At 37.4% G+C, this 24,080-nt stretch overlaps 3 protein-coding genes, 1 non-coding gene and 1 pseudogene across 7 annotated transcripts; 2 read left to right on the top strand and 3 right to left on the bottom strand.

Annotated features, from left to right (window-relative positions):
- The first annotated feature begins 655 nt into the window (after window positions 1-655).
- Window positions 656-2,002, top strand: LOC140977764 (20 kDa chaperonin, chloroplastic-like; annotated as a pseudogene).
- A 233-nt stretch (window positions 2,003-2,235) lies between these two features.
- On the bottom strand, window positions 2,236-12,414 carry LOC140977334 (DEAD-box ATP-dependent RNA helicase 17). 3 transcript variants are annotated; one of them, XM_073442048.1, is made up of 10 exons: window positions 12,205-12,414; window positions 12,053-12,125; window positions 11,856-11,965; window positions 11,142-11,285; window positions 10,362-10,470; window positions 9,921-10,276; window positions 9,764-9,837; window positions 9,305-9,609; window positions 3,193-3,439; window positions 2,236-2,701 (listed from the first exon to the last, which is right to left on the bottom strand). In XM_073442048.1, exons 1-10 carry the CDS (start codon window positions 12,314-12,316, stop codon window positions 2,453-2,455), a joined length of 1,779 nt encoding a protein of 592 aa, XP_073298149.1. In that variant the 5' UTR covers window positions 12,317-12,414; the 3' UTR covers window positions 2,236-2,452. The 3 variants fall into 3 exon arrangements, with proteins under 3 accessions (XP_073298149.1, XP_073298150.1, XP_073298151.1); XM_073442049.1 differs by having other exon boundaries at window positions 11,142-11,247; window positions 11,856-11,951; window positions 12,205-12,409; XM_073442050.1 differs by having other exon boundaries at window positions 11,142-11,247; window positions 12,205-12,376.
- A 1,034-nt stretch (window positions 12,415-13,448) lies between these two features.
- On the top strand, window positions 13,449-20,891 carry LOC140977333 (3-oxoacyl-[acyl-carrier-protein] synthase II, chloroplastic-like). Of its 2 annotated transcripts, none has more exons than XM_073442046.1 (14): window positions 13,449-14,013; window positions 14,679-14,881; window positions 14,958-15,161; window positions 15,579-15,689; window positions 15,784-15,879; window positions 16,009-16,054; window positions 16,126-16,205; window positions 16,922-16,990; window positions 17,458-17,542; window positions 18,592-18,746; window positions 18,841-18,921; window positions 19,482-19,541; window positions 20,015-20,170; window positions 20,612-20,891. In XM_073442046.1, the coding sequence occupies exons 1-13, from the start codon at window positions 13,695-13,697 to the stop codon at window positions 20,129-20,131; spliced, it is 1,626 nt and encodes a 541-aa protein (XP_073298147.1). In that variant the 5' UTR covers window positions 13,449-13,694; the 3' UTR covers window positions 20,132-20,170; window positions 20,612-20,891. The 2 variants fall into 2 exon arrangements, with proteins under 2 accessions (XP_073298147.1, XP_073298148.1); XM_073442047.1 differs by lacking the exon at window positions 13,449-14,013 and adding an exon at window positions 14,094-14,343.
- A 1,267-nt stretch (window positions 20,892-22,158) lies between these two features.
- Window positions 22,159-22,232, bottom strand: TRNAV-CAC (transfer RNA valine (anticodon CAC)). The gene has a single exon. It is a non-coding gene; the product is annotated as a tRNA-Val (tRNA).
- Window positions 22,233-23,033: 801 nt separating this feature from the next.
- LOC140977763 (uncharacterized) lies at window positions 23,034-23,573 on the bottom strand. The gene has a single exon (XM_073442499.1). The coding sequence runs from the start codon at window positions 23,571-23,573 to the stop codon at window positions 23,034-23,036; it is 540 nt and encodes a 179-aa protein (XP_073298600.1).
- Between the last annotated feature and the right edge of the window lie 507 nt (window positions 23,574-24,080).

The following is a 24,080-nucleotide window of genomic DNA, read 5'->3' as shown; positions in this document are numbered from 1 at the left end:
GATTTGTCTTTAGAGAGGAGAAAACACCGTCTTTTGAGTGAGAAAGAGAGATATATGGGTGAGAATGAGAAAATGCCGTCTTTTTATTCTATTAAAAGTCTACCAAAATCTTTAGGGTGAGTAGAAGACAATTTTTGAGTTTTTATAGTTGTACCTAGAGTTTTAAGGTTTGTACATAGAGAATTATATTAGAATCATTGTAAATCTATGGAAATATTGGATACCTATAGATTTTTATAGATTTTTAAAAAGTCAAGTTTGAATACCACTATACTTTTCATGACTCTAGAAAAATCTAATTTGGATACCACAAAACTTTTATAGAGTTTATAAAAGTCTATGTTCAATACCTCTAGACTTTTAAACTCTATAAAAGTCAATAAAAATAATTAAATTTCCAAGGTTGAATACACCTCCTTAGTAATGAATTTCAAATGACATAATTCTATTTGAAATCTAATAAAATTGTTATTAAATTTGTTTAACTTTATGGAAAACACTTTCTGAAATTCAGTAAATTTTAAATTCGTGGAACAAAACATAACCTCAATGCATGGGTCGAATTTTTTCTTAACATATTAAATTTTATATTATTCAACTAAAATTCAAATTTAAATAATCAATAGAAAAGGTGCCGATTCATCCAACCAAATGGATGGGTTTGCCGCATTTTGTTGTAGAACTTGACTTGATTGTCTGTTGGTAATCAACGGTCCTTGTTTATATCCATCGTTTTATCTTTTTCTAGTGTACTTCAACCGCTCAGTATACGACTCTCAAGCCGTTGGGAGACAGGGTGTTGGGGAAAATCAAGTCAGCAGTGGAAAAGACTTCAGATGGTATCATGCTACCGACCACTGCCCAATCAAAACCTCAAGGGGGTGAGATGGTTGCAGTTGGAACAGGTCGCATGATAGGGAAGAAATCAGTAGCCATTAGTCTAAAAGTATTGTAAAAGTTGGGTTATATTTTGGTTGTTATGGTTTTTATTCGGATTATTTTGATGCACTGCATTACGGGATGCTTCCCAGTTCCCATCTCAGACTGGCTCCCAAGTTGTGTACTTGAAGTATGCTGGGACGGAAGTGGAGTTGAATGGATCGAATCATCTCATTTTGAAGGAAGACGACATTGTTGGTATTCTTGAAACCGATGAGGTGAAAGATTAAAGCCTCAAAATGACACAGTTCTCATAAAGGTTATCTCCCCAGTTGATTTTGCTACGTTGACTTCAAGATAAATTTATTTATGCTTTCTTTTTTTACTTGTCAAAATAGTGAAATGAGCAAATTATGGATAATTTTGTGGACATCAACTCGGTCTACATGTATATGGTGCTGACCGTGTGCCATATCTTTTGTTCTTTCATAGGTTGCAGTGGCTGAAGAGAAAACGGCAGGTAGTTTGTACCTAAAAGATGCAAGCAAGGAAAAACCTTCAATCGGCACGGTAGGTTATCTTTTTGCAAAGTAATGTAGGAAAGTCTCTGGTAAGTAATCTCTTTTCCCCGCATGTCCAAAATCCTGGATTGGCATCTGCTATGTGCAGTGTACTCTTAGTCATCCTGGGTGTCAATAGTTGTCTTCTTGAATTACAGGTTGTTGCAGTTGGGCCTGGTTGCCTTGATGATGAAGGCAATAAGAAGCCATCGTTAATTGCCCCTGGAAATACAGTTCTGTACTCCAAATATGCCGGTAATGATTTTAAGGGTAGTGATGGTTCCGAATACATAGCTCTCTACAAGCTTCGGATGTAATGGCTATCCTTTCATAATTCGCCAATCCCCTTTTTCTATGGGAAAAACCATAGAGGAGAACACCATAGCTGGGAATGTAAGTTTTTTGCATCTCAATGGAGTTCAGGCTTAGTTCTTTTTTTATTTATTGATGTAAAAATGTTGGGGGCAAGAGGTATTCTGGTTTCTGAATCGCGAAGCATGTTTTGATTAGTGATTCGTAAATCCTAAGATCTAATTCTTACCTAAAAAGCTCCAGTTTGGAAAGTACGTGTTTCTTACATCATCACTTAGTTTGATTGGGAACGATTATAAATGCATTTGCGCTTGTGAAATTCAAAGTTCTAGCTCGTGTCAAGTTGTGTATGATGCAATTTCTTTGTTCAGAAGTGTGAAGATTGCAAAGTAGAGGCCTTGAAGTGTGATTCTTTCCTCAAATTTATAAGAGACAAGATTGTGAATACTACAATGTTTTTAAGTATCTAGCAAGTACGGCGACGTTGATGATGAAGCCCGACTAATGCAAAATTTGAATTCAAATTGCTGTCAATTTAGTGCTCGCACCAAAAACACCTCTGTAACATATAATTTAAGGATGACTCATGCATAGCGTCAGGAACAATGGTTTTGGTCTGCCTTTTACTATGCATTCTTCAGATTTACTATTACATCCGCACGTCTTGCACGCACTTTTCCCAGGGTTCCAGCCTTGAGAAATCAAGATTTTGCAGTCACCCTTTTCTTCCTTGAATTTACTCTCTGCTTCTCGTCTCTTTTCCTCTTCTGAAGTTGCTTTTGAATTGATTTGTTAACTAAGGAAGGCTGATCCTTCAATGCAAAGCTTTTAGCCACATGTCCTAAGTGAAGTTTCTTCACCATAAAAATCCTTTTTAGCTCACCGCGATGGGCAGTATAAGCACGCACCCACGAACAGAATGCATCCTGGGCTAACTTCTTCATCCTTGACTGGTGAAAAACATCGACCTTGTTATCAAATCTTATCATCCCAATCCCCAAATATGTAATATGCAAAGAATTTATATGTCTTGAGAATCATGAGACAGATAAATCAGCATCCACTTCTATCTTTCATAACACTAGCTAAACCGAAGCAAGTCAAATGTTGTCGTTGCCTGTAATGGGAGGAAATTTTACCGGGGGGGGGGGGGGTGGTCTAGCTAAGAAAATTAGTCTACCAAAACTTAGGACTCATAATAACAAGGTTCCTTGAGATGTCTTGACCCCAGAATAAATCAACTAGGCATATACCCATTGATTCCCGGCTGGAGGACAAGGAAAGTTTGGTTTGCAGAAACAGAGCTTAAAATTGCATTATACAAGGCATAAATGTGGTATTAAAAGAACAAATCAAAGTACACGTAAAGAATAGCAAATGTAGTGGCCAAGCCTCCAAGGTATATGCACAATATAAAGACAGTCGAAAGAAAATTGCATACCTCTGAAGAAATATAGGATTCTAATGCTCTCTCCAAGGTTAGCAGCCACGGGTGCATGTCTATTGAAACAAACTTTTTGACCTGATGCTTAAGATTGTATAAAGGGAAGCTACCAAGCAGTTTGAGAAGAGGATGTTCTGTTAGCATCACCCCGTGCTTCTCCAGGTCCTTTAGGTAATCTATTTCAACTGGTTGTAAAAAAAGCAGCGAGTCACCTTTCTCACCCAACCTGGCAGTCCTTCCAACCCTGTATTGAGCAGTGAAATATCATATCAGTTATGTTGGGGAATTACACCCCCGAAGCGACGCCAACCACGATGATAATATAGTACCCAAAACTTGCGGAATAAAATAACCAACAAGAACACAAAGATTTACGTGGTTCACCCAATATAGGCTACGTCCACGGAGCACTGCAACTTTTATAACTGGAAGAAATATTACAACAAGTGTATACACCAATACACTCAATATTTCTCACACTCCCAACCCCAGTATACCGAGAAAATAATTTCTCTAACTCACACAAAGAGAACTCCCGCACTCAAGAAAAAAATACACTCTTTTTTTCTATGCACTCTCTTTTTTATCAAAGCTAAAAAGCTTTTGATTTTGGGATACAATAACTGAAGGAATTGAGCTCTATTTATAACTAATTCCCTACAGCAATTTTGTAAACAAACCGATGTGGGATACCAATTTCTAAATATTTTATTTTGACGTGGGGCCCGCTTTTACCTAACATTTCTCCCACTTGAAGACTTGATTTCAATCATGTCTTCACACCATCATTGCAGCAGCTCATATATCTCCATTTATACTTGCAGTCCAACTGATGTTGAACACAACTTCAGTTTGTCAATGGTTACCGTCTTCGTGAGCATATCGGCTGGATTTTTACTTCCAGGAATCTTCTCCAGCATCAAGACTCCATCTTCCAGCACTGATCTGATGAAATGGTACCTAACCTGTATATGCTTTGTCCTAGCATGATAAACAGGATTTTTTGCTAAATGAATAGCACTCTGACTGTCACAGTATAATGTGCTATCTTCAAGCTTCTGACCCAATTCCTCCAGAAAGGATTTCAACCATATCATCTCCTTGCTAGCTTCTGTAACTGCAACATACTCAGCCTCAGTAGTCGAAAGCGCAACAATCTTTTGCAGCTTAGACACCCAGCTTACAACTGTACCACCTAATGTGAACACATATCCAGTAGTACTTTTCCTGCCATCCAGGTCACCACCCATATCGGCATCGACAAAACCCTGTAAGCCAAATTTTGATCTCCTGAAGCATAAAGAACAACTAGCAGTACCTTTCAAATACCTGAGAATCCACTTAACTGCTTCCCAGTGTTGCTTTCCTGGATTACTCATAAACCTGCTCACAACTCCCACTGCGTGTGCTATGTCTGGTCTTGTGCACACCATTGCATACATGAGGCTTCCGACAGCAGAAGCATAAGGAACCTTATTCATATAAGCCTGCTCCTGCTCCGTCGATGGTGATTGTGCTTTGGTTAGTTTGAAATGACTAGCCAAAGGAGTACTCACAGATTTAGCTTCATCCATATTAAATCTGCTAACCACCTTTTTCACGTACTCTTCTTGAGATAACTTCAAGAATCCATTCACCCGGTCTCTGAAGATCCTCATTCCAAGGATTTGCTTTGCAGCACCCAAATCCTTCATGGCAAATTCCTTTGATAAATCTTTCTTGAGTTTATCAATTTCTTCCAGATAAGCTCCAGCTATCAGCATATCATCTACATATAGCAGTAGTATGATATAAGAACCGTCAAACTTTTTCACATAACAGCAGTGATCAGCTTGACACCTTAGGAATCCATTTTCACTCATGAATCCATCAAACTTCTTGTACCACTGTCTTGGAGCTTGTTTGAGACCGTACAAGCTCTTCTGAAGTTTGCACACCATTCTCTCTTTTCCCCGTACTTCAAAGCCCTGTGGCTGCTTCATATAAATTTCTTCATCTAGGTCACCGTGAAGAAACGCAGTCTTTACATCCAACTGCTCCAAATGTAAGTCTTCCTTCGCCACTAGTCCAAGTACAGTCCTGATAGTGGTTAATTTAACCACCGGAGAGAAAATCTCGGTATAATCAATTCCTTCCCGTTGTTGGAAGCCTTTTACAACAAGTCTTGCCTTGTACCGCTTGCTACCATCATGCTCTTCTTTTAACCGGTACACCCACTTGTTATGTAACGCCTTTTTGCCTTGCGGAAGTTCTGTCAACTCCCACGTCTGATTGGATGACAGTGAATCCATCTCATCTTCCATGGCCAACTCCCACTTGGTTGAATCATCATTTTGCATTGCCTCTTCATAAGTCTCCGGTTCACCTTTGTCTGTCAGCAAAATATAGTGAAGTGCAGGGGAGTATCTATCAGGTGGTCTAATGGTTCTCAAAGATCTCCTGAGTTCAATCACCGGAGTTTGTGGGTCATCATCTTGTGCAGTTTCTTCTTCATCTTCCTGGTTACTGGTTTTCGATTCATTCACAGGAATGTTTGTCAATGGCACTTCATCAGTCTTCTTGACTTCAGGACATTCATCTCCAACTCCAATGTCTGACTTGTCCTTGTACAGAAGTTTCTCATTAAAGATTACATCCCTGCTCCGAATGATCTTCCGATTTTGGTCATCCCAGAAACGATAACCAAACTCATTATCTCCATAACCAATAAAGAAGCACTTCTTTGATTTCGGATCAAGTTTTGTTCTGCTTGCTGAATCAATATGAACATAGGATAGACATCCAAACACTTTCAAGAAAGAAAGGTTTACTTCTTTGCCGCTCCAAACCTCTTCGGGTATTTTGAAGTCCAATGGTACCGAAGGTCCTCTGTTGATCAGATATGCTGCAGTGTTAACAGCATCAGCCCAGAATGATTTTGGCAATCCAGACTGCAATCTTATGCTCCTTGCGCGTTCATTCAAGGTCATGTTCATCCTTTCAGCTACACCATTCTGTTGAGGTGTACCAGGAATGGTTTTCTCCATCTTGATCCCGTTCTGTGCACAATATTTCTTGAACTCATCATCTTCATATTCTCCACCATTGTCAGACCGTAAGCATTTCACCTTCAAGTTGGTCTCATTTTCCACCATGGCTTTCCACCTTTTAAAGGTCACGTAAACATCAGATTTATTTTTCAAAAAATAAACCCAAACTTTTCTACTCGAATCGTCAATGAAAGTGAAATAGTATCTCGAGCCTCCAAGGGATGTCACAGGAGATGGTCCCCATACATCAGTATGAACCAGCTCCAACTTTGCTGCTTTTGGTTCTCTACCGTCTTTTGAAAAGCTCACCTTCTTCTGCTTTCCAAAGATACAGCTTTCACATAGTTGGTGTTCAACAGTCTTTAATTCTGGTAGCTTTCCTTTTGACACCAACATCTTCATTCCCTTCTCACTCATGTGTCCAAATCTATAATGCCATAGACTTGAATTGGCTCCAGCATCCACAGCTGCTAATGTGTCTCTGCAACTGGAAGTCATATACAATGTTCCAGTTTTCTTTCCTCGAGCAACAATCATGGCTCCTTTGTTCACTTTCCAGGAACCATCACCGAAGGTCACATTGTGGCCTTCATCATCGAGCTGTCCCACCGAGATCAGATTGCGTGTCAATTTTGGTACATGTCTGACTTTGTTGATTTTCCAGACAGATCCATTTGACATCTTCATCCGTACATCACCCATACCAACAATTTCCAAGGGTTTTCCATCAGCCAGGAAAACTTTTCCGTAATCGCCAGCGATGTAATTATCAAATACATCGCGATCACCAGTGGTATGAAACGAAGCTCCCGAGTCCATAACCCAAGAATCAACAGGGCTTTCCATGGATAATAGCAGAGCATCATGTACTTCATCAGTGACAGCATTGGCATTATTCTTCGTTGATCTGCAGTTCTTTTTCAGGTGACCAGTCTCACCACAGCTCCAGCACTTCATATTCTTTTCAAAGATGTTTTTGTCTTTTCCATTTCTTGACTTGGATCTACCGCGCCATCGGTTGGAACTCCTTTCACCACTCCTGCCTCTTCCTCTGTTATCAAGATTTAGAGCAGATCTCGATGATGTTGCTTCACCCGAGTCTTTCCTGCGAACTTCTTCAGCAAGGATTTGATCTCTAACATCATTGAGTTGTAGTTTTCCTTTTCCAACAGGGTTGCTATCCGCTGCCCGCATCGGTTCCCAATTGTCTGGTAAAGACGCCAGAAGAATAAGTGCTCGAATCTCATCATCAAATTTGATGTCCACCGATGTCAGCTGGGAGACAATCGTGTTAAATTCATTTATGTGTTTTGCCACCGAAGCACCTTCTCCCATCTTCAAGTTGAATAACTTCTTCATGAGATGTACTTTGTTGTTTTCTGATGGCTTCTCGTACATGTCTGATAGAATGGTCATCATCTCCTCCGTGGTTTTGGCCTCCGCCACGTTATGCGCTACGTTCTTTGTTAGGGTCAATCGTATGACACCTAAAACCTGTCGGTCAAGGAGCTCCCAATCATCATCCTCCATCTTTTCCGGTTTCTTTCCTGATAGAGGTTGATGCAGCTTCTTACTGTACAGATAATCCCTTATCTGTAACCGCCAGAACGAAAAATCTGTTCCATCGAACTTGTTGATTCCAGGTCCTGATCCATCATCTCCGGCCATCACTTCTCTAGCCTTAGCAAAAAATCTAAAAAATCTTTTCTGATGTGGAAGATCAGACAAAGCTGCAACCACAGAGCATACTCAGAATTCTTAAGAATTTTCACAACAAGGCTCTGATACCAGTTGTTGGGGAATTACACCCCCGAAGCGATGCCAACCACGATGATAATATAGTACCCAAAACTTGCGGAATAAAATAACCAACAAGAACACAAAGATTTACGTGGTTCACCCAATATAGGCTACGTCCACGGAGCACTGCAACTTTTATAACTGGAAGAAATATTACAACAAGTGTATACACCAATACACTCAATATTTCTCACACTCCCAACCCAAGTATACCGAGAAAATAATTTCTCTAACTCACACAAAGAGAACTCCCGCACTCAAGAAAAAAATACACTCTTTTTTTCTATGCACTCTCTTTTTTATCAAAGCTAAAAAGCTTTTGATTTTGGGATACAATAACTGAAGGAATTGAGCTCTATTTATAACTAATTACCTACAGCAATTTTGTAAACAAACCGATGTGGGATACCAATTTCTAAATATTTTATTTTGACATGGGGCCCGCTTTTACCTAACAAGTTAAATGTTTGACCTTTTCACCACTCAACCAAAGTAAGATAACAACGAGCCACATCACGAATGCCAGCAAATATAGCTATTTCACTAGACCTTTTCAACCCCTAGATATGCAAAATCACAAAACCGCGTTCTTTGTGTGTGGACCAAAGACAAATTTATCCCAACAGGTTGATATAGCATCGATTTAATCAAAAGAATTCAGAAAAAATATCACTAGAATTTTAGAGATGGGATTTGTCAGTGCAAATTGAATTCATACATCTCAGAAAAAATAATTATCACTTAAATTTTAGAGATGGGATGTGTAGATACTTCATTTACTTTAAAAATTACAAATTTAATCTCAGACATGCAGTTTTGGACTGAGCATGGAAATAATGGACTCGGATGCTCTGGCCAAAATTAAATTTGATGATCACCTTCAAACGCTATCAATGAACAAATCTACCTGGCTATAAAGAGGTAAAACAAGTAGGTTGGTGCACAAAGATGATCTAAGACTAGAAAAATACTCTTCCCTCCACTCTACTTTTGGATTATCTTCGTCCAATTATCCTCAAATGTAGAAGTATGGTGTATAAGAAATAAAAAAATCTTTTTTTATTTAAATACAATTTGATTGTAAAATATCAATAAAGTTCCCAACATCACTTGTAGGCCATGTACCGGACAGAGCTTCCGGGCGAATGAGAACCCATCAATCTTTAAGGCACTACAAAAGCTGATGAACTTGAAATTCTAGAAAAATTTCAAGTGTTGATTGAGACTGGGATCCTCCAATAGATTTGTTAAGCAAAAACAGAAGAAAAGGAATGACATACCGGTGTACATATTCAGTTGCCTCTCCTGGAGAGTCATACTGGATAATGCATCTGACTTTAGGAAAATCCAAGCCTCTAGCAGAAACATCTGTTGACAAGAGAAGAGCTGACTTTTCCGTTTTGAATATCTGAAATGTTGTTTTGCGGTCCTCGTGATTCATATTCCCATGTAAACGCAAAGTTTTGCATCTCAAAAACATCTGTCTGACTTCTGCTTCTGACTGCGAAACTGGTGGCCATTGAAATTCACTAAGCAGGGAATAATGAAAATCTACAGCATCACATGTTGAAAAAAACACAACTACCTGTTTAATAAAAGGTATCGTCAGTTTCGTGGTTCCATCCTTATATCAGATTTTCCAGAAATAAATAACTTAAATACAAATAGACGTATACAACGAAAGGCACAGCAGAATACAAAAGTACATAACAAAGAGAACTTTAAAAATACACCCTAACCTTTTGGGAAGGTTCTTTCTCAAAAAGGTTCTTTAGAACAGAAAGGAGTATAACCAGTCGAGAACCGCATGGTACTGCCAAGTGATGAGTATCAGTCTGTGAAGCTAACAAAATAAAAGGTTTTGAACAGTAAGTCTAAATTTTCTTCAAGATATACCTTTAATGTATCTCTGAGCCAGCTGAGCAGGAAGCTTATATTCCTCATCTGAAGTACCATGCAACATACGAGTGGACACTTCTAATCTGTCACTTGTATCAGATTCTAGTGACACAGCATGATTGTGATTCAAATTTTGTAAGATCTTGTCATCAAGACCAATCATAACAGGATTTTCTAAGCTGATTTTAGCTAGATGATTTACTTTTTCATTTAGAGTAGCTGATAACAGCAAATTCTGTTTCTTGACTTTTGGAGCCAGAGCTGAATTTTCATTGCCAATCAATTCATGCTGCCTTGTGCCCAAATAATTAAGTATATCTTCTATGTCTTTACCATAACCAAGTTCCAGAATCCTGCCTCGAACAAGTATGTCAATAGGAATGAATTTTAAAATTCATACCTAAAGCAGGTTTAATGAAAGACATCAATATTTAATACCTATCTGCTTCGTCAAATACTGCCCACTGAAGATTGGAGTGCAGAAATGATGAAGTATTCTTCAAATGATCCAAAAGACGTCCAGGAGTTGCAACAAGAATTGACACACCTGAAATATATAATCAAGTTCCTCAAAAAATTTGAAATTTATTGTTAAAGAAGGGAGCAAGGGAAATTCACATGACGTCATGTTTTGTGTAAATTTGCTACAATGTCAGTATAACTTTGGGCAATATACATGAAAGAGATCCATTCAACCATCTACAACTCAAAAGAAAAATATTCAGGAATAAGATCCCTAAAAGTTTGGGACAGATTTTCATTGAGTTGAGACTGCAGCACTAGTAAAAATATTTGTGAGTTCGCCGGAAAGCCATTAATCACGAATCTGCAGTCGATACAATCAGAAAAGGCGAAACTTAACATGGACACTCATGATAAGATCAGATAAAAGGCTTCTAAACTAGCATAAACAGCATCAAGCACTGGTTCTAAGAACCTCGATTAAAAAAGTCAATTAGAGAGATGAAAGGGAGGTCCACAGGAAATTTTTACATTCAAGAAATGGCATCATAGTAAATGTAAACACACCCATCACTCCAATGTCAGGTTTTGCAGGATGTACAAGTTATGAGCCCTAAAGTCTAAAATAAAAATGATTTCCTGTTTTGACAACTAGATCCATACTATACTGATACCATCAAACTAAAATTATCGGCATGAAGCTTATCCAGAACAGCAAACAATTCCAAGCCTGGTAACAGCATAAATGGCTCGTACCTTTCCTTAATCTAGATTTCTCCTTTGATCGATTTTCCCCACCCATGATATAGCCCGGAACAATCCAATGAAAACGGTGCAATAACTTTTGTAAAATTTCGTACACCTGCATGCATAATTCGCGCGTTGGTACAAGCACCAACGCTATTATGGAGATGTTATGTCCTTTAGACTTCAGGGAAGGGAAGATGAACAGATTGGAAAATGGGAAAAATGCAAAATAGTATATAGAAAACTAACAAAAGTGAGCATACATCGATTTAACCCAAGCCAATACAACCTACGAGCATAATACACATTCATTAAATTAAAAATGATAAATCAACGATGAAAAGAAAATCCAACTATAAGAATCATTTCTAAATCAGTCGTACATCTTTCCAGAAAAGCCTCAATCTGCATACTTGAATATCTTACTCAGCCTAGAAATTTCGCCGATTACAAATATTTTATCCTCCTCCAATTCAAACTTCGTGGATTTCCTATTTTTATTTCATTTTATATTGCAATGGATCATATATGATACAGGAGTCAATAGTCCATACCGAATTACTGATAAAGTTTCAAAGAAGTCCCCTCCCGCACCCACCAAAAAAAAAATTGAAGCAAATGCAGACACATGAGAAAAACGCCAGAACAAACTTCTTCTGCGCGGCAAGGCCACCTGCAGATGATGGATAGGCAAGATACTCGCACGAGTTTAAAGAAGCATACCAAAAGTACCATCTGACCGCTGAATTCGTCGATCGAGATTCTGCAAGTGATGAATAATTGGAGCGAGATACGCCACAGTTTTACCAGTTCCGGTCGCTGCATTAACCAGCCTAAAATTGCATTTCCCATCACAAACTTATAAAACTAGAAATTGAGAAAGCATTAAAAAAAACCAATCAATGAACATGGATAATTACACGTGTCTGCCGGAGAGCACAACAGGAATCGTCTGCGCCTGAACCTGCGTGGGAACCTCGAATCCAAGCCTCTCTGTTCGAATGCTCAAAACAGATTTTAAACACTTTTTCTTGCCAATTTGCTAAAAGTCAGAAGAAGAAGATAACACTACCTTTGAGCTGCTCGCATAAGGTGGGGTGAAGGCCGAGGCTGGAGAAAGAGCACGAAGCGAACACCTCCGACTCGCCGTTGGTAGCTACTTTAACTTTTCTACCACCAATCATCGTAGTTGCTATGAATCAGAGCCAAATTCGCCAACTTTTCTGCATCTTTTTGGTTCCTGCTGCACACTTGGTAGGTTTAACCCACCGGAAAATAGACGGGCTCGATTTTCAGCCCATTTGATTAAAGGTGGGCGGGGTTGGCCCATGAACCAGATTTGATATTTTGAAAAATCATCACACCCCACCATTGATTTAATTTAATTTAATATTTCAAAAGCAGAGGATTAGAGGACTCTACAAAGTCGGTATTCCACTTTTCTAAGAATTGGTTTATTCTGAGATTGTCTATTTTATATATATATATAAAAGATGTGTCAATTCGATTCATATTTATTAAAATTACAAAAATAATACTTTGAATATAAAAAATTATATTTTTATGAATCGAATCGGACAAAATTGACTTACCTCAAAAGAGTTTTTCTATCATTTTCTGAAAGGTGATTAGCTTCTTAACCATTCACTTTATTAATAGTAATTTAATTGTTAAAAGGGCTAATTTAAATAGTGGCTTGAAAATATCCCTTATTACCTGTTATTCCTAAACCATTTAAATATATGTATTATTTTATTTAATTTTATGATTCAACAGTAAATATTTTCAGACACTTAAATTTGTTTTTATTTGATTTCAAATCATTTATATATTTATTATTTTTCAGAAAAATACCCAAATTATGTAATAAAACATTCATAAATTTAAATACAATAATAGTAACTGACGTTATAAAATTTTATTCGCTGATTTAAATTTGATGTAATTATATAGAAATAAACTAAAAATATCTATTTTATTCTAATATTTTATATAAATAGGAATATCTAAAATATCGATTTAAGTCCTTTCAGCGGGAAATTTTTTTGCATCAATTCGATAAATAGATCATAATGTTCATATACCGTCTCATGAAATTAGTTCGTAAGATAATTTTACAAAAGTTTTTTTGAAATTAAATTGAGAAAAAATACAAGTTAGAACATAAATAAATATCAAATTATTTGGGATTGGTGAGCCCTATTATACACCACACGTAAGCTGCTGCTCATTTGAAACAGTATGTATATACACATGTGGACTGTAGAAAAGACCAAGTGAGATATATAATACATATATATATATATATATAGATATAAGTACACAGATGTTGCATCCTGTTCATTTCCTTAGATTTCTCTCTCCCTTCAGATTCAATCAATCGAACTGGCTTTCTCGTTTATTTCACCCCCGCTAATGTGAAGCGGCGGATGGATGGATAAACTCCACTCTTGTTGATTCGAATTTCAGAGGAAACCAGTTGTTTTCTTGGGTTTCAGGTATCGTGTAGGTACGGGTTTACGTGAATTTGTAGTGTGGAGGTGTGAAGGTGAGCTGTTGAGGATGGCGGCTGCTTCATCGGCGGTGTGTTCGTGGCTAATGGCGGCATGCATGTCAGTTGCTTGTGAGAATGATTCTCCCGTTTCCATGGTCTCGACGACGTCGCATTCCCGTCTCAGCAGATGGGCATCCCGTAGGAGGAAGATTGTTCTCGCCAAGTGCGCGCCGTTGTCGTATGGCATTCGTGGCATCATGAGTTCTTGCTTAGCTTTCGAGCCCTGCGATCGATTCAAGAAATCTGAATCTTTCTTCGGCTTCGAATCGAGGAGTATCCCGCTGCATCGCAGGCGCAGGAAACTACATTTCCCTGATGCCCATTCTGGTAAGTTTTATGTTATTTCACGGGTGTGATCGGTCTAGTTTTCCGTGGCGTTGATGCGGTGTGTAAAGTTTATTCTTTAGGTGGATTGATTTTTAATTTAATTTGAGGTGTTAGTCCTTCATCTCTCTCTCTCTGTCTTTAAGTTTGATTAGTTTCAATTTAATCTAGGCTTGCTGGTGATTTGTTTCATTAGATTATTGTTTTACTTGCCCTTTTTCTCAGTAAACTTGTTAACAATCGCAAGTAAGTCTGTAACTTCCTTTGATTCATTAATTCTTGGAATCTATATAGCACGAGGAAACTGGTTGAATTGTCGTTTATCAATGATTTGTAAGTACTTTTGATTGTTCAATTTTTTGAATTAAGACCTTTGTCTAGTTTTTCTATGTTCGGTGAGGTTGGGTGAGGTTAGGTTTATGCTTTTTTCAATTTTACTGGTTGTTGCTGCCCACTGCCGTCCATCTCAACATTTTGTGCTTTTGCTTCCGAACTGACTATGAGGTACCAAAAGGTGGTCCATATTGTCTGACCAGATATATGATCATCATGCATGTGACACCTTGTGTCAAAAATTTTCCCGTGGACTTCAATTTGTTTCATGATTTTGATACCTTTGATTGTTCTTACAGTAGATCATTGACCTCTCTTGGTTATGTAAATTATAGAAGTAATGGCTATAGCTATGCAACCCGCCAATGAAGTTGTGCCCAAGAAGAAGCCTTCAACCAAGCATAGGCGAGTGGTGGTGACAGGTTTGGGTTTGGAGACACCGCTTGGTAATGACCCAGATGTGTTCTACAATAACCTGCTTGAGGGTATCAGTGGCATTAGTGAGATAGAAGCTTTTGACTGTTCCCAGTTTCCAACTGTATGGTTTATTGTGATCTCATTTTTAGCATTCTGGGTTGGCCATTCATTTTTGACTGTATGCATTTTAACTGCAGAAAATTGCTGGAGAGATCAAGGCTTTCTCCACAGACGGCTGGGTTGCACCTAAACTTTCCAAAAGAATGGACAAGTTCATGCTTTACATGCTAACAGCTGGAAAGAAAGCCTTGGCTGATGGAGGAATCACGGAAGATGTCATGGATGAAATAAATAAAGCAAGGTGTGGCGTATTAATTGGTTCTGCCATGGGTGGGATGAAGGTAAGGCTATAGTGTTGCTTTGGACAAATATGAAATTAGTGGAGGAATGGAGTTGTGCACTAACAGCCACAATTTGATGATTTTGCTTTCATGCTTTTACTTGTTGCTCATATTTCTTCAGAATATAACTTGTGTTCATTCAACACATGGCACCTTTTTCTTTTGAAATTTGTTTCCAATCCATGTTTGACAGTTCATATGCCTTGGATGAATACTGGACTGTTTTGTTCTGGTCACCTAGATCATATCTGGTATTCTGCTTGATGTTGGAAGTCTTGCAGTGGGTTGAAGCAAGCACAATATGATTCTATATCTTGGAAATATGCAATACAATTTTTAATCGTTTTAATTTAATCAAGAAAATTCTGTCTCTCAACACCAACATACTATATTCGTTGTTCCTTTGTGTCCGGGCAGGTTTTTAATGATGCAATTGAAGCTTTGCGGATCTCATATAGGAAGATGAATCCATTTTGTGTACCTTTTGCAACCACAAACATGGGTTCTGCCATGCTGGCTATGGATCTGGTTAAACGAGTTTTTTTGTCTGTTTACTACAATTGCAAGTTCAGCAAGCGATGAGTATTGTGGTATTCGAAGCTTGATTAATTATGTATTGCAGGGATGGATGGGCCCAAACTACTCAATATCCACTGCCTGTGCAACAAGCAGTTTCTGCATACTGAATGCTGCTAATCACATCATCCGGGGTGAAGCTGTAAGTCTATCGGGTTCTTCTCAAGCTTTGGAACTGAAGCTTCGTATTCTGTTTGCACTTGAAGGGTCAGCTATAAAATTATCATTGATAAATGCTCCAGCTGATTGCCGATGTTTTGTTATTTTACAGGACATGATGCTTTGTGGTGGTTCAGATGCGGCTATAATACCAATTGGTAACATTCTCTTGATTTTCATTTTTCAAACACTCTTTTCTTCAGTTTCTTGATCATAAACTTTGGTGCAGGATTGGGAGGCTTTGTTGCCTGCAGAGCACTGTCTCAGAGAAACACTGATCCTTCTAAAGCCTCACGTCCCTGGGATATTGTAATTTTCTACATTTGCGTTCTTAACCATATGTGCTGGAATTTGGCGTAGAAAACTGCTGAAAATGAGAAAGCTATCGTATTAAGTTTTATGTTTCACTTTCAAATACATTCCTTTGTTACTTTTGCTAGAGCCTGCCAAGTCAAAGCTGATGATTTGTTAATTCATGTTTTCCATTACTATATAACTCATAAATCTTTTAAAGCTGGTTTTTATATATTTGGACATTCTTCAACCAATGCACATGAAAATCTCATATATTTGGAATATTCATCAACCAATGGACATAAAAATCTTACCACTATCGGTAATAAGGATTGGAAGAACTTTTTAGTTTGTCTTGTCAGCAGGACTGTGATGGCAAACTGTGTGGCATTTCAGGGGTAAACTCTTGTGGTTGCAATGTGATCCTTTAATGAGAGACCTTAAAAGACCCTACTCTCTGAGTTTGCAAAATATGCATGAAAACAACTATTTTAATCAATTATTCATACTTTATTGCTGGATCTGCTTGTCTGTGTGATTCAAACGTTCTTCAATGATAAAACAGTTTATTTTATTACATTATCAAGGATGGAAAGTTATCCTTTTTCCCTATTCATGTGAAACGATAAAACAGTCTTTTGACTACTAGCGATGAGAAGGGAACTAAAAAAAGCCTACTAATCCATTATGCTGAGTATCACTTCCCCAGTAATTCCTTCTGTGTTGGACAGAATCGTGATGGGTTTGTTATGGGAGAAGGGGCTGGAGTATTGCTACTCGAAGAACTTGAGCATGCTAAGGTATCCCAAAACTCCAATCTGTTAAAAAGTTTGTGGCTTTGTATACATGCAAAAACTGTAGTTAGCTTATTTTATTATTTAAACTTAAGAGCATGCTGGTTTTGTTCTCGATGATTTCAGAGAGAACATGTGTTTGAAAATTTATAAGGGGAGTTATGTCTGTGTTGGTTTTGTTTTTGGCAAAAACCAGAATTTCAGTGATTGGTATGTGGGATTTTTATAATTTTAAGATTAAGATATATTATACTGTATTAGAATATAATATAATATAATAATAATAAGGTATTTTTGCTGATGAGTATAAGATTGAATTATTATGAATGATTATGTTGGAAGATGTGAAATTCAGTTTTTAAAAAATAAAATAAAAACGAGATAATTTTTGTGATTTTGTTTTTGAAGATGAGATTATTTTCTGAAATTTAAAATAATATTGCCTAAGTTTTCGATCATTTTCGAATAATCAGAAAAGAGGTGCCACTATCTATGCTGAGTTTCTTGGTGGCAGCTTCACATGTGACGCATATCATTTGACAGAGCCTCATCCTGAAGGTACCTTTGTAATTAATTTTATGGCCTTCATATTCTTGTGTAATGTGTGGAAATGTCAAGGTTCTTATTTGTCAACTGCTGAAGATAGAAAAGATAATGTTTTCTTTTAAATGCTTGACAGATTCACCCCAATCTAGCCCAAATTTTTCTCTGAAGTTTATGAATACTGTCAATCCAATCTCACAGAAAGAAAACAATTAACATATGGACAAAAACTTATGCTCTTCATCACTCAACTTTCTCAAGTCTTGTTATAAGTGAGGAAGTATTCATGCTAATATGTCACAAATCGAGAAAGGAATAAACCCACTCATTCTTAGCTCTCTCTCTAACAACCACCGAAAGAAAACAGTTAACACTGGCAGAGACAGTCTGGAATTTTACTGTAATCTTCAAATGAATGACAGTATCCAAGCACCACCTTTTGAGACTCTCAGCCTTGACCACCCTGGCTTCTAGCCTTCAAAACTGTCACTGTTAGAACCAATCCCATTAAATTAAAGCAAGATCACTAGAACTTGCAATATAATTTGACTAGTTTGTGAAATCATCAAACATGGCAAAAATTTGTAATTTTGCTGCACATTGATGTCAACATTGAACTTGGGTTGAACTATTGTTTCATTGATTAGTTAGTTCATAGCTGACTCTGGTTTTTATTATTTGATTGGACTTTGGAACTAGTTTGTTCACCAAGTACTAAAGCATGGTTGTGTATACCTATGTGTTACATACTTCTTATTGACGTCCCCTTTAATTTTTGACGGATTTGACTTATTCACCTCGTGACATCACCTGATGTGTGAACTTGACCTCCCTCCCTCGCAGGAACTGTTGCTAGATTTTTGTTTTATCCATTAATTAGGGGATTGAGCCCTTTATCCAGTTAGGCTTTCATGCTTTTACTTGATCGAAACATGATTTGGACTTGTTGGCTCTAGTAACAAAGCTTGAATCAGTGTCGATTCTGTGCAAAGACAAGATTCCATTATTTAAACCCACAAACAAGCTTTGATATAATTTGGGCTTCCTTTCTATTTTACGAGTAGGAACTGGTGTCATTCTGTGCATAGAGAAGGCTCTAGCTCAGTCAGGAGTACCTAGGGAAGATGTGAATTACATAAATGCGCATGCAACATCTACTCCAGCTGGCGACCTCAAGGAGTATCAAGCCCTCATTCATTGCTTTGGCCATAATCCCGAGGTTTCCAGATAAAAATTAGTTCTCTTTCAGACCAGAATCATAAATTGATGAAAATTTTTCTGTGCTACTTACACCTACATTTGCTTATGTGCAGTTAAGGGTGAACTCGACAAAATCAATGACTGGGCACCTTCTTGGAGCAGCTGGTGCTGTGGAGGCTGTTGCAACTGTACAGGTGCGTTGCAGATTTATATATTTTGCTGATCTAGGAAATTGTAGAGCGAGCATATTTGGTTAAGTTATTTGAGTGAAATCTGTTCGGATCTCTTCCTTCATTTGAAAATAACATTCAGCATGAAGTAGTAAATTTCTTTACCTGCTGTGTCCCCTGCAGCCAGTGACTAACAGTCGAAGTCATGGATATCTGGTCTAAAATATGAAATGATAGAAGTGAAAGTAGAGTGGACATGTACATCCTTTCTGTATCTGCTCTCAGCTATGTTGACTTGTCGAAATGAGTGGCATAGATTTCCCACTGGATGATTCATCCTTTCACTTGTTTCAGCCAACACCGTGTATAGCACTGCAGTTAGATTTCAATTGGTATCTGTAATTCATACTTCATCCTTTGTTTTTTTTCTTTAATTGAGAAATAGAAAAAAGTTCCATTTTTATGTCCCTGTAACCATTGTGTGCCCCATATCAAGGGTGTATGAATTTATGATGAACTGGTTGAATATTATTGATGTTTATGTTGAACATCAATCCGTTATTGAAGTGAACTTTATTCTACAGGCGATTCGGACTGGCTGGGTTCATCCAAATATAAATCTTGAAAATCCAGATGATGGGGTGGTATGTTCCTTTTGTCGCTATGTATCCTTAGTAGTTCTATGTGAACGGGATACTGATTAGCCACTGCTCTCCTTTTCAGTTGTTCACTTGGCTGACAAATATTTTATTCAGCTGATTAAATGTATCAAATGTTCAGTTGCTGTTCCTATTATTTCAATAGCTATGACACTTTATTGACAAGGAGCATGTGGAAAAAATATTAACTCTTGACCCTAGATATATCAAAGTAGATGAAAGCGTGCGTACTAGGTAGTTGGGCTATGAGATGGGGGATCGGCATTTCTAATGAATTCTTTTGCTTCCCATGCGAGTGATAAGATGCATTTATTCTATTTAGGATTTGTTTCACGAATGGGTATAGCATTTAGTTACCAATAAATGTGTTTTTTGACAAGTTAATTCTGCTGAAACACTCCCTTATTTACTTCATAAGGATGTATAGCGTATTGATATAGAACCACGTATTGATCCAGGATACAAATGTGCTGGTGGGACCAACCAAAGAAAGACTGGACATTAAAGTGGCATTGTCCAATTCATTTGGGTTTGGAGGCCAGAATTCATCAATATTATTTTCACCATACGAGTAGATTTTGACATGCTTGTGTTGGTCAAGCAATGTGCCAGAGGTATGTAATCGTCTTCACATTGAATAAGCCTTTCTAGATAATACCAAACTCCTGAACTATATGTCTCCACGACTAACTGATAAAACATCAGAAATAACTGAGGTTGTGGATTTGTTCAAGTATTAAATAAAAACTCTATCGAAATAAATAAAAAGCTGGATGCATCTCACTTTATGAGTTTATGTAGTGTGGCAAAAGGGTTAGCATTGTTCTACCATAGAGTAGAATCGAACATTGAAGAGATTCATTTACAACAGTAAAAAGATGGGCGCCTAATTCCAATACAATAAGGGTCTCTCAGTTTGCATTTAATTGACCCTTCGGTGTAATAGATGTTACATCAATTTCATAGAGTTTCTTAGTCAACCTGTAACGAAGTTCTGATTTAGTTGCACTTAATGTCACCTTTCTTACCTAGTCAAACGATTTTGCTGTCTGCAGGGTCTTTTTTTAGAAATCGCACGCTCAAAGGGATTATTGCAGGGACCAAAAGAAAAGAAGTGGCCTTTGAAATGCATCGGCAATCAATCAAATCTCTATAATTTCCTTGAGATTGTTGTTGTGATACTCTTTTCATCTATGTTGGAGATCTAATATGATCTCTGTGTAATCTCTCTCTCTTTGTTTTTAGATCCAAATTTTGGATGTACAACCGAACGATGATCTGGGTCTGTACATTTGTGAAATTTTGACTGATTTTTACGTAGCAAGCCAGTAGTGATATGTATTGCTGCCTGCCTTCAAATTTGTTTACCATGCTTGTTCCAAGGCTGCTTACTTTCTAGACATTAATGCTGAAAGTTTCTTGAAATGTTTTGTGTTATCTATCTGTTGATATTTGGATGAGGTTTTAATCAATTTCTCTTGTCGATGTCTGGCTAGGCAGCACTAGCATGTGGCAAGAAAATTGTTCGTTAATTTCTCCGGAATGTTGATAGGTTACACACAGGCTCATTCATTTGTCAGTGGGAGACTATAAAATGACACTCATTGAAATAATGTCAAGGATAATAAAAGATCATGACTAAGGGCAACACCCCTTTAACACCCACTCTCCAATGAGAGTGTTGGTCACAATACAACAACAATCCTTGAATTAGTATTTTGCATCTTCTGTTAAATTTAATTTATTTTCTTTTATTTTTATGCAAGTGTTATTTATTATTATATGTCGTACCGTTTTATTTTAGGTTTATAATAAATTTTTAATTTTAAGTAAATGACACTCATAAAATTAAATTATTTTACGTACTGAATATATAAAAACAAATTATTATTAATATAAAATAATAATAATTTAAATTTCTTAAAAAATTTGAAATTGAATTTATTTAATGTAAAATAAGAATAAGATGAATGAGCGGACAGCTGGACCTACAAATAATGAGTGTGAATGTTAAAATGAATGTGAGAGAATAGATGTGTTAATGTAATGTGTATGTGGCATGTGAACCCCACGATTTTTGATGAGGTTTGCTCTAATATCCATGAATCCGACAGACTGGTGATTTATAGCAGTGATCTAGCACGATAGTCGGAGTCAAAAAAAAAGGAAAAAATTTAGGGTTGATTAGATGGTACTTTTAGGGTAGTGCGCAATCAAAAGTATATGAACACATGAATAATATTAATGTTGATCGTAATGTGACAAAAATGAGTCATTATATAGCTCAACTTTATTGGTTGATGAGATGGTACTCTTTACGAATCATTAGATCAATTGTTATAATAATAATTTTGAACATGTGGTAATCGATTGATAAAAATAAATAATCAAGATCGATCTTTAATATACATATATTTCATATTATTTCAAAAAATATATATACATGCCGTCTTTTAGGTAAGAAACATGATAAATAACCAACATCAATATTAAAAACACATATATCATCTTATTTTAAAAATATATATATGCATATAATATTTTCTTTGAGGTAAGAAACATGCAGAGTGAATAAATACCGATAGATGAAAAGACCAAAAAGTGTCTGAGCCCGGGTTCGAACCGGGGACCTCTAGTGTGTGAGACTAGCGTGATAACCAACTACACCACCCAGACTCAATCGACAATATCCACAATATTTATTTGAAGAATAAATTTTATTATGATGGCATCTTCAACATTGAACCAAAATAGCTTGAAAGTTATTTAGCTACATGGTTTTGTTCTCCAACAATGGACGCATTAACGTGTTTCTAACATAACACGATTAATAAAGTTTCATTGACATAACAAATTTTTATTTTTATATACAACAAAAACATAACACGATTAACATAAATCGAGAATATGTGATTATTTAGTTATTTATCATGATAATCCTAAGACTTTATAAGCATTTTTATCCATAAATGATACAAATTAATCCGATACATATGTTTTAACCATAAAATTATTGAAAAAATAATTATATAATATTTATAGAATGTGTAAATTATTGTACTGCAAAAGGATAGAGATAAAGTATTTAAGTAACGAGTTTTTTTAATTTGTTGTCAAACTGCTACGTAATATGTAAAGCGAAAGATTTACTTAAATACATTTAAGTCCAAGATGATTATGGCAGCAGATTATTCGGCTCGATTCGGTTCGAACTTTAAATTTTTACCTGCTTGCGGATTAAAAAAATTTGTTAAATCTGATAATATTGCATATAATAACTCATATTTAGACAGACGTCCGCTGTGATTCCTGTGAATGATCCATCCATTCACGTAAAGTTCATGCAACTAGCAAGAAAACATAAAGACAATTGTATTTACAGATTCAATGTTTCTTTACTTACATCTCCTCGTCGATTGACTACAATCGGGAAACTTGTTGCAATTGTGAAGTAATCGGAATTATTATGCATATGAACTACAACACGCCACATCCGGCGATGGCTACGCGGTGGCCCATACCCGGCCACAACCGCACCACACTGCCGTTGAGCACAGCCAAATCCTGGCAACGATACCACCCCATGTCCCCCATTCTAATCGCCATCTTTCTCTCCCAATCCATGTCGCTCCACCGCCGGAACTTCTCACTCGCCGCGGCGGCGATACCATGATCAGGCTCGACTCCACCTTCCCGAGTGTCATCGTTTCTATAGTACATAACAAACTTCCCTTTCGTGCAATTCTCCGTCTCAAAAACCGAGTTAAAATTCGTTCCACCTTGCGTGGAAACTAATTTAGCAGGCACATCTGCAAGCTCGATCTCCTCCAGGCCCCTGTCGAGTAGTGGGGCACATGACGCCGACGCGGCATCTTTGGTTCGGCCACGTTGCTCCGGTCTCGGAGGTGATGAAGGCCCGATCCTCCAGAAGCAGAAGGCGGCATTAAACGCCGCCAACATTTTGTTGACGGCCGTGAAGAAGCCGTAGCTCAAGTAATCCAGAGCAAGCGCATTCATTATTGTTTGTTAGTGACCTCTCCTTGTTGGATATCCGAGTGGGGGTGGTGGGGTTTAATAGGGGAGGGTGGGTGAACCTGAGCCGTCGGATCAAAACGTCGCCAGAGCATCCCAGATTAGATGCCGAGAATCGAGAAAATAGATGCTAATTGCAAAGGTAGATCCCATTTTGTGTATTGTGAAAATAATTGGACAATTATATACTGATCAACTTGATGACCACATGAGTTTGCAGTGTTAGTTGTTCCACATCGATTAGATAAAATATCTGAGAGTTGAATATATGGACTTGGACAATCATCCTCTCTTGAGCCAACTTTTGGGGTTGAATTAGGTCAAAGTTTCAATCTTAACATGCTTTCAAAACTCAGGTTCTACTGTCATGTCTTGGATTGCCCATGGTTGGGACATCCGTTTTTCTCATAATTGGGTACCTTGTAAACTTCACGCTCTAGATGTTCATTCTTGGGCATGAGTGGTGTATATTAGTTGTCCCACATCGGTTAG

This window comes from Primulina huaijiensis, chromosome 5, assembly GCF_012295235.1.
Source record: "Primulina huaijiensis isolate GDHJ02 chromosome 5, ASM1229523v2, whole genome shotgun sequence".
NCBI lineage: Eukaryota > Viridiplantae > Streptophyta > Magnoliopsida > Lamiales > Gesneriaceae > Primulina > Primulina huaijiensis.
The sequence above is the reverse complement of the archived record's forward strand: the minus strand, read 5'-3'. Positions and strand labels throughout refer to the sequence as shown.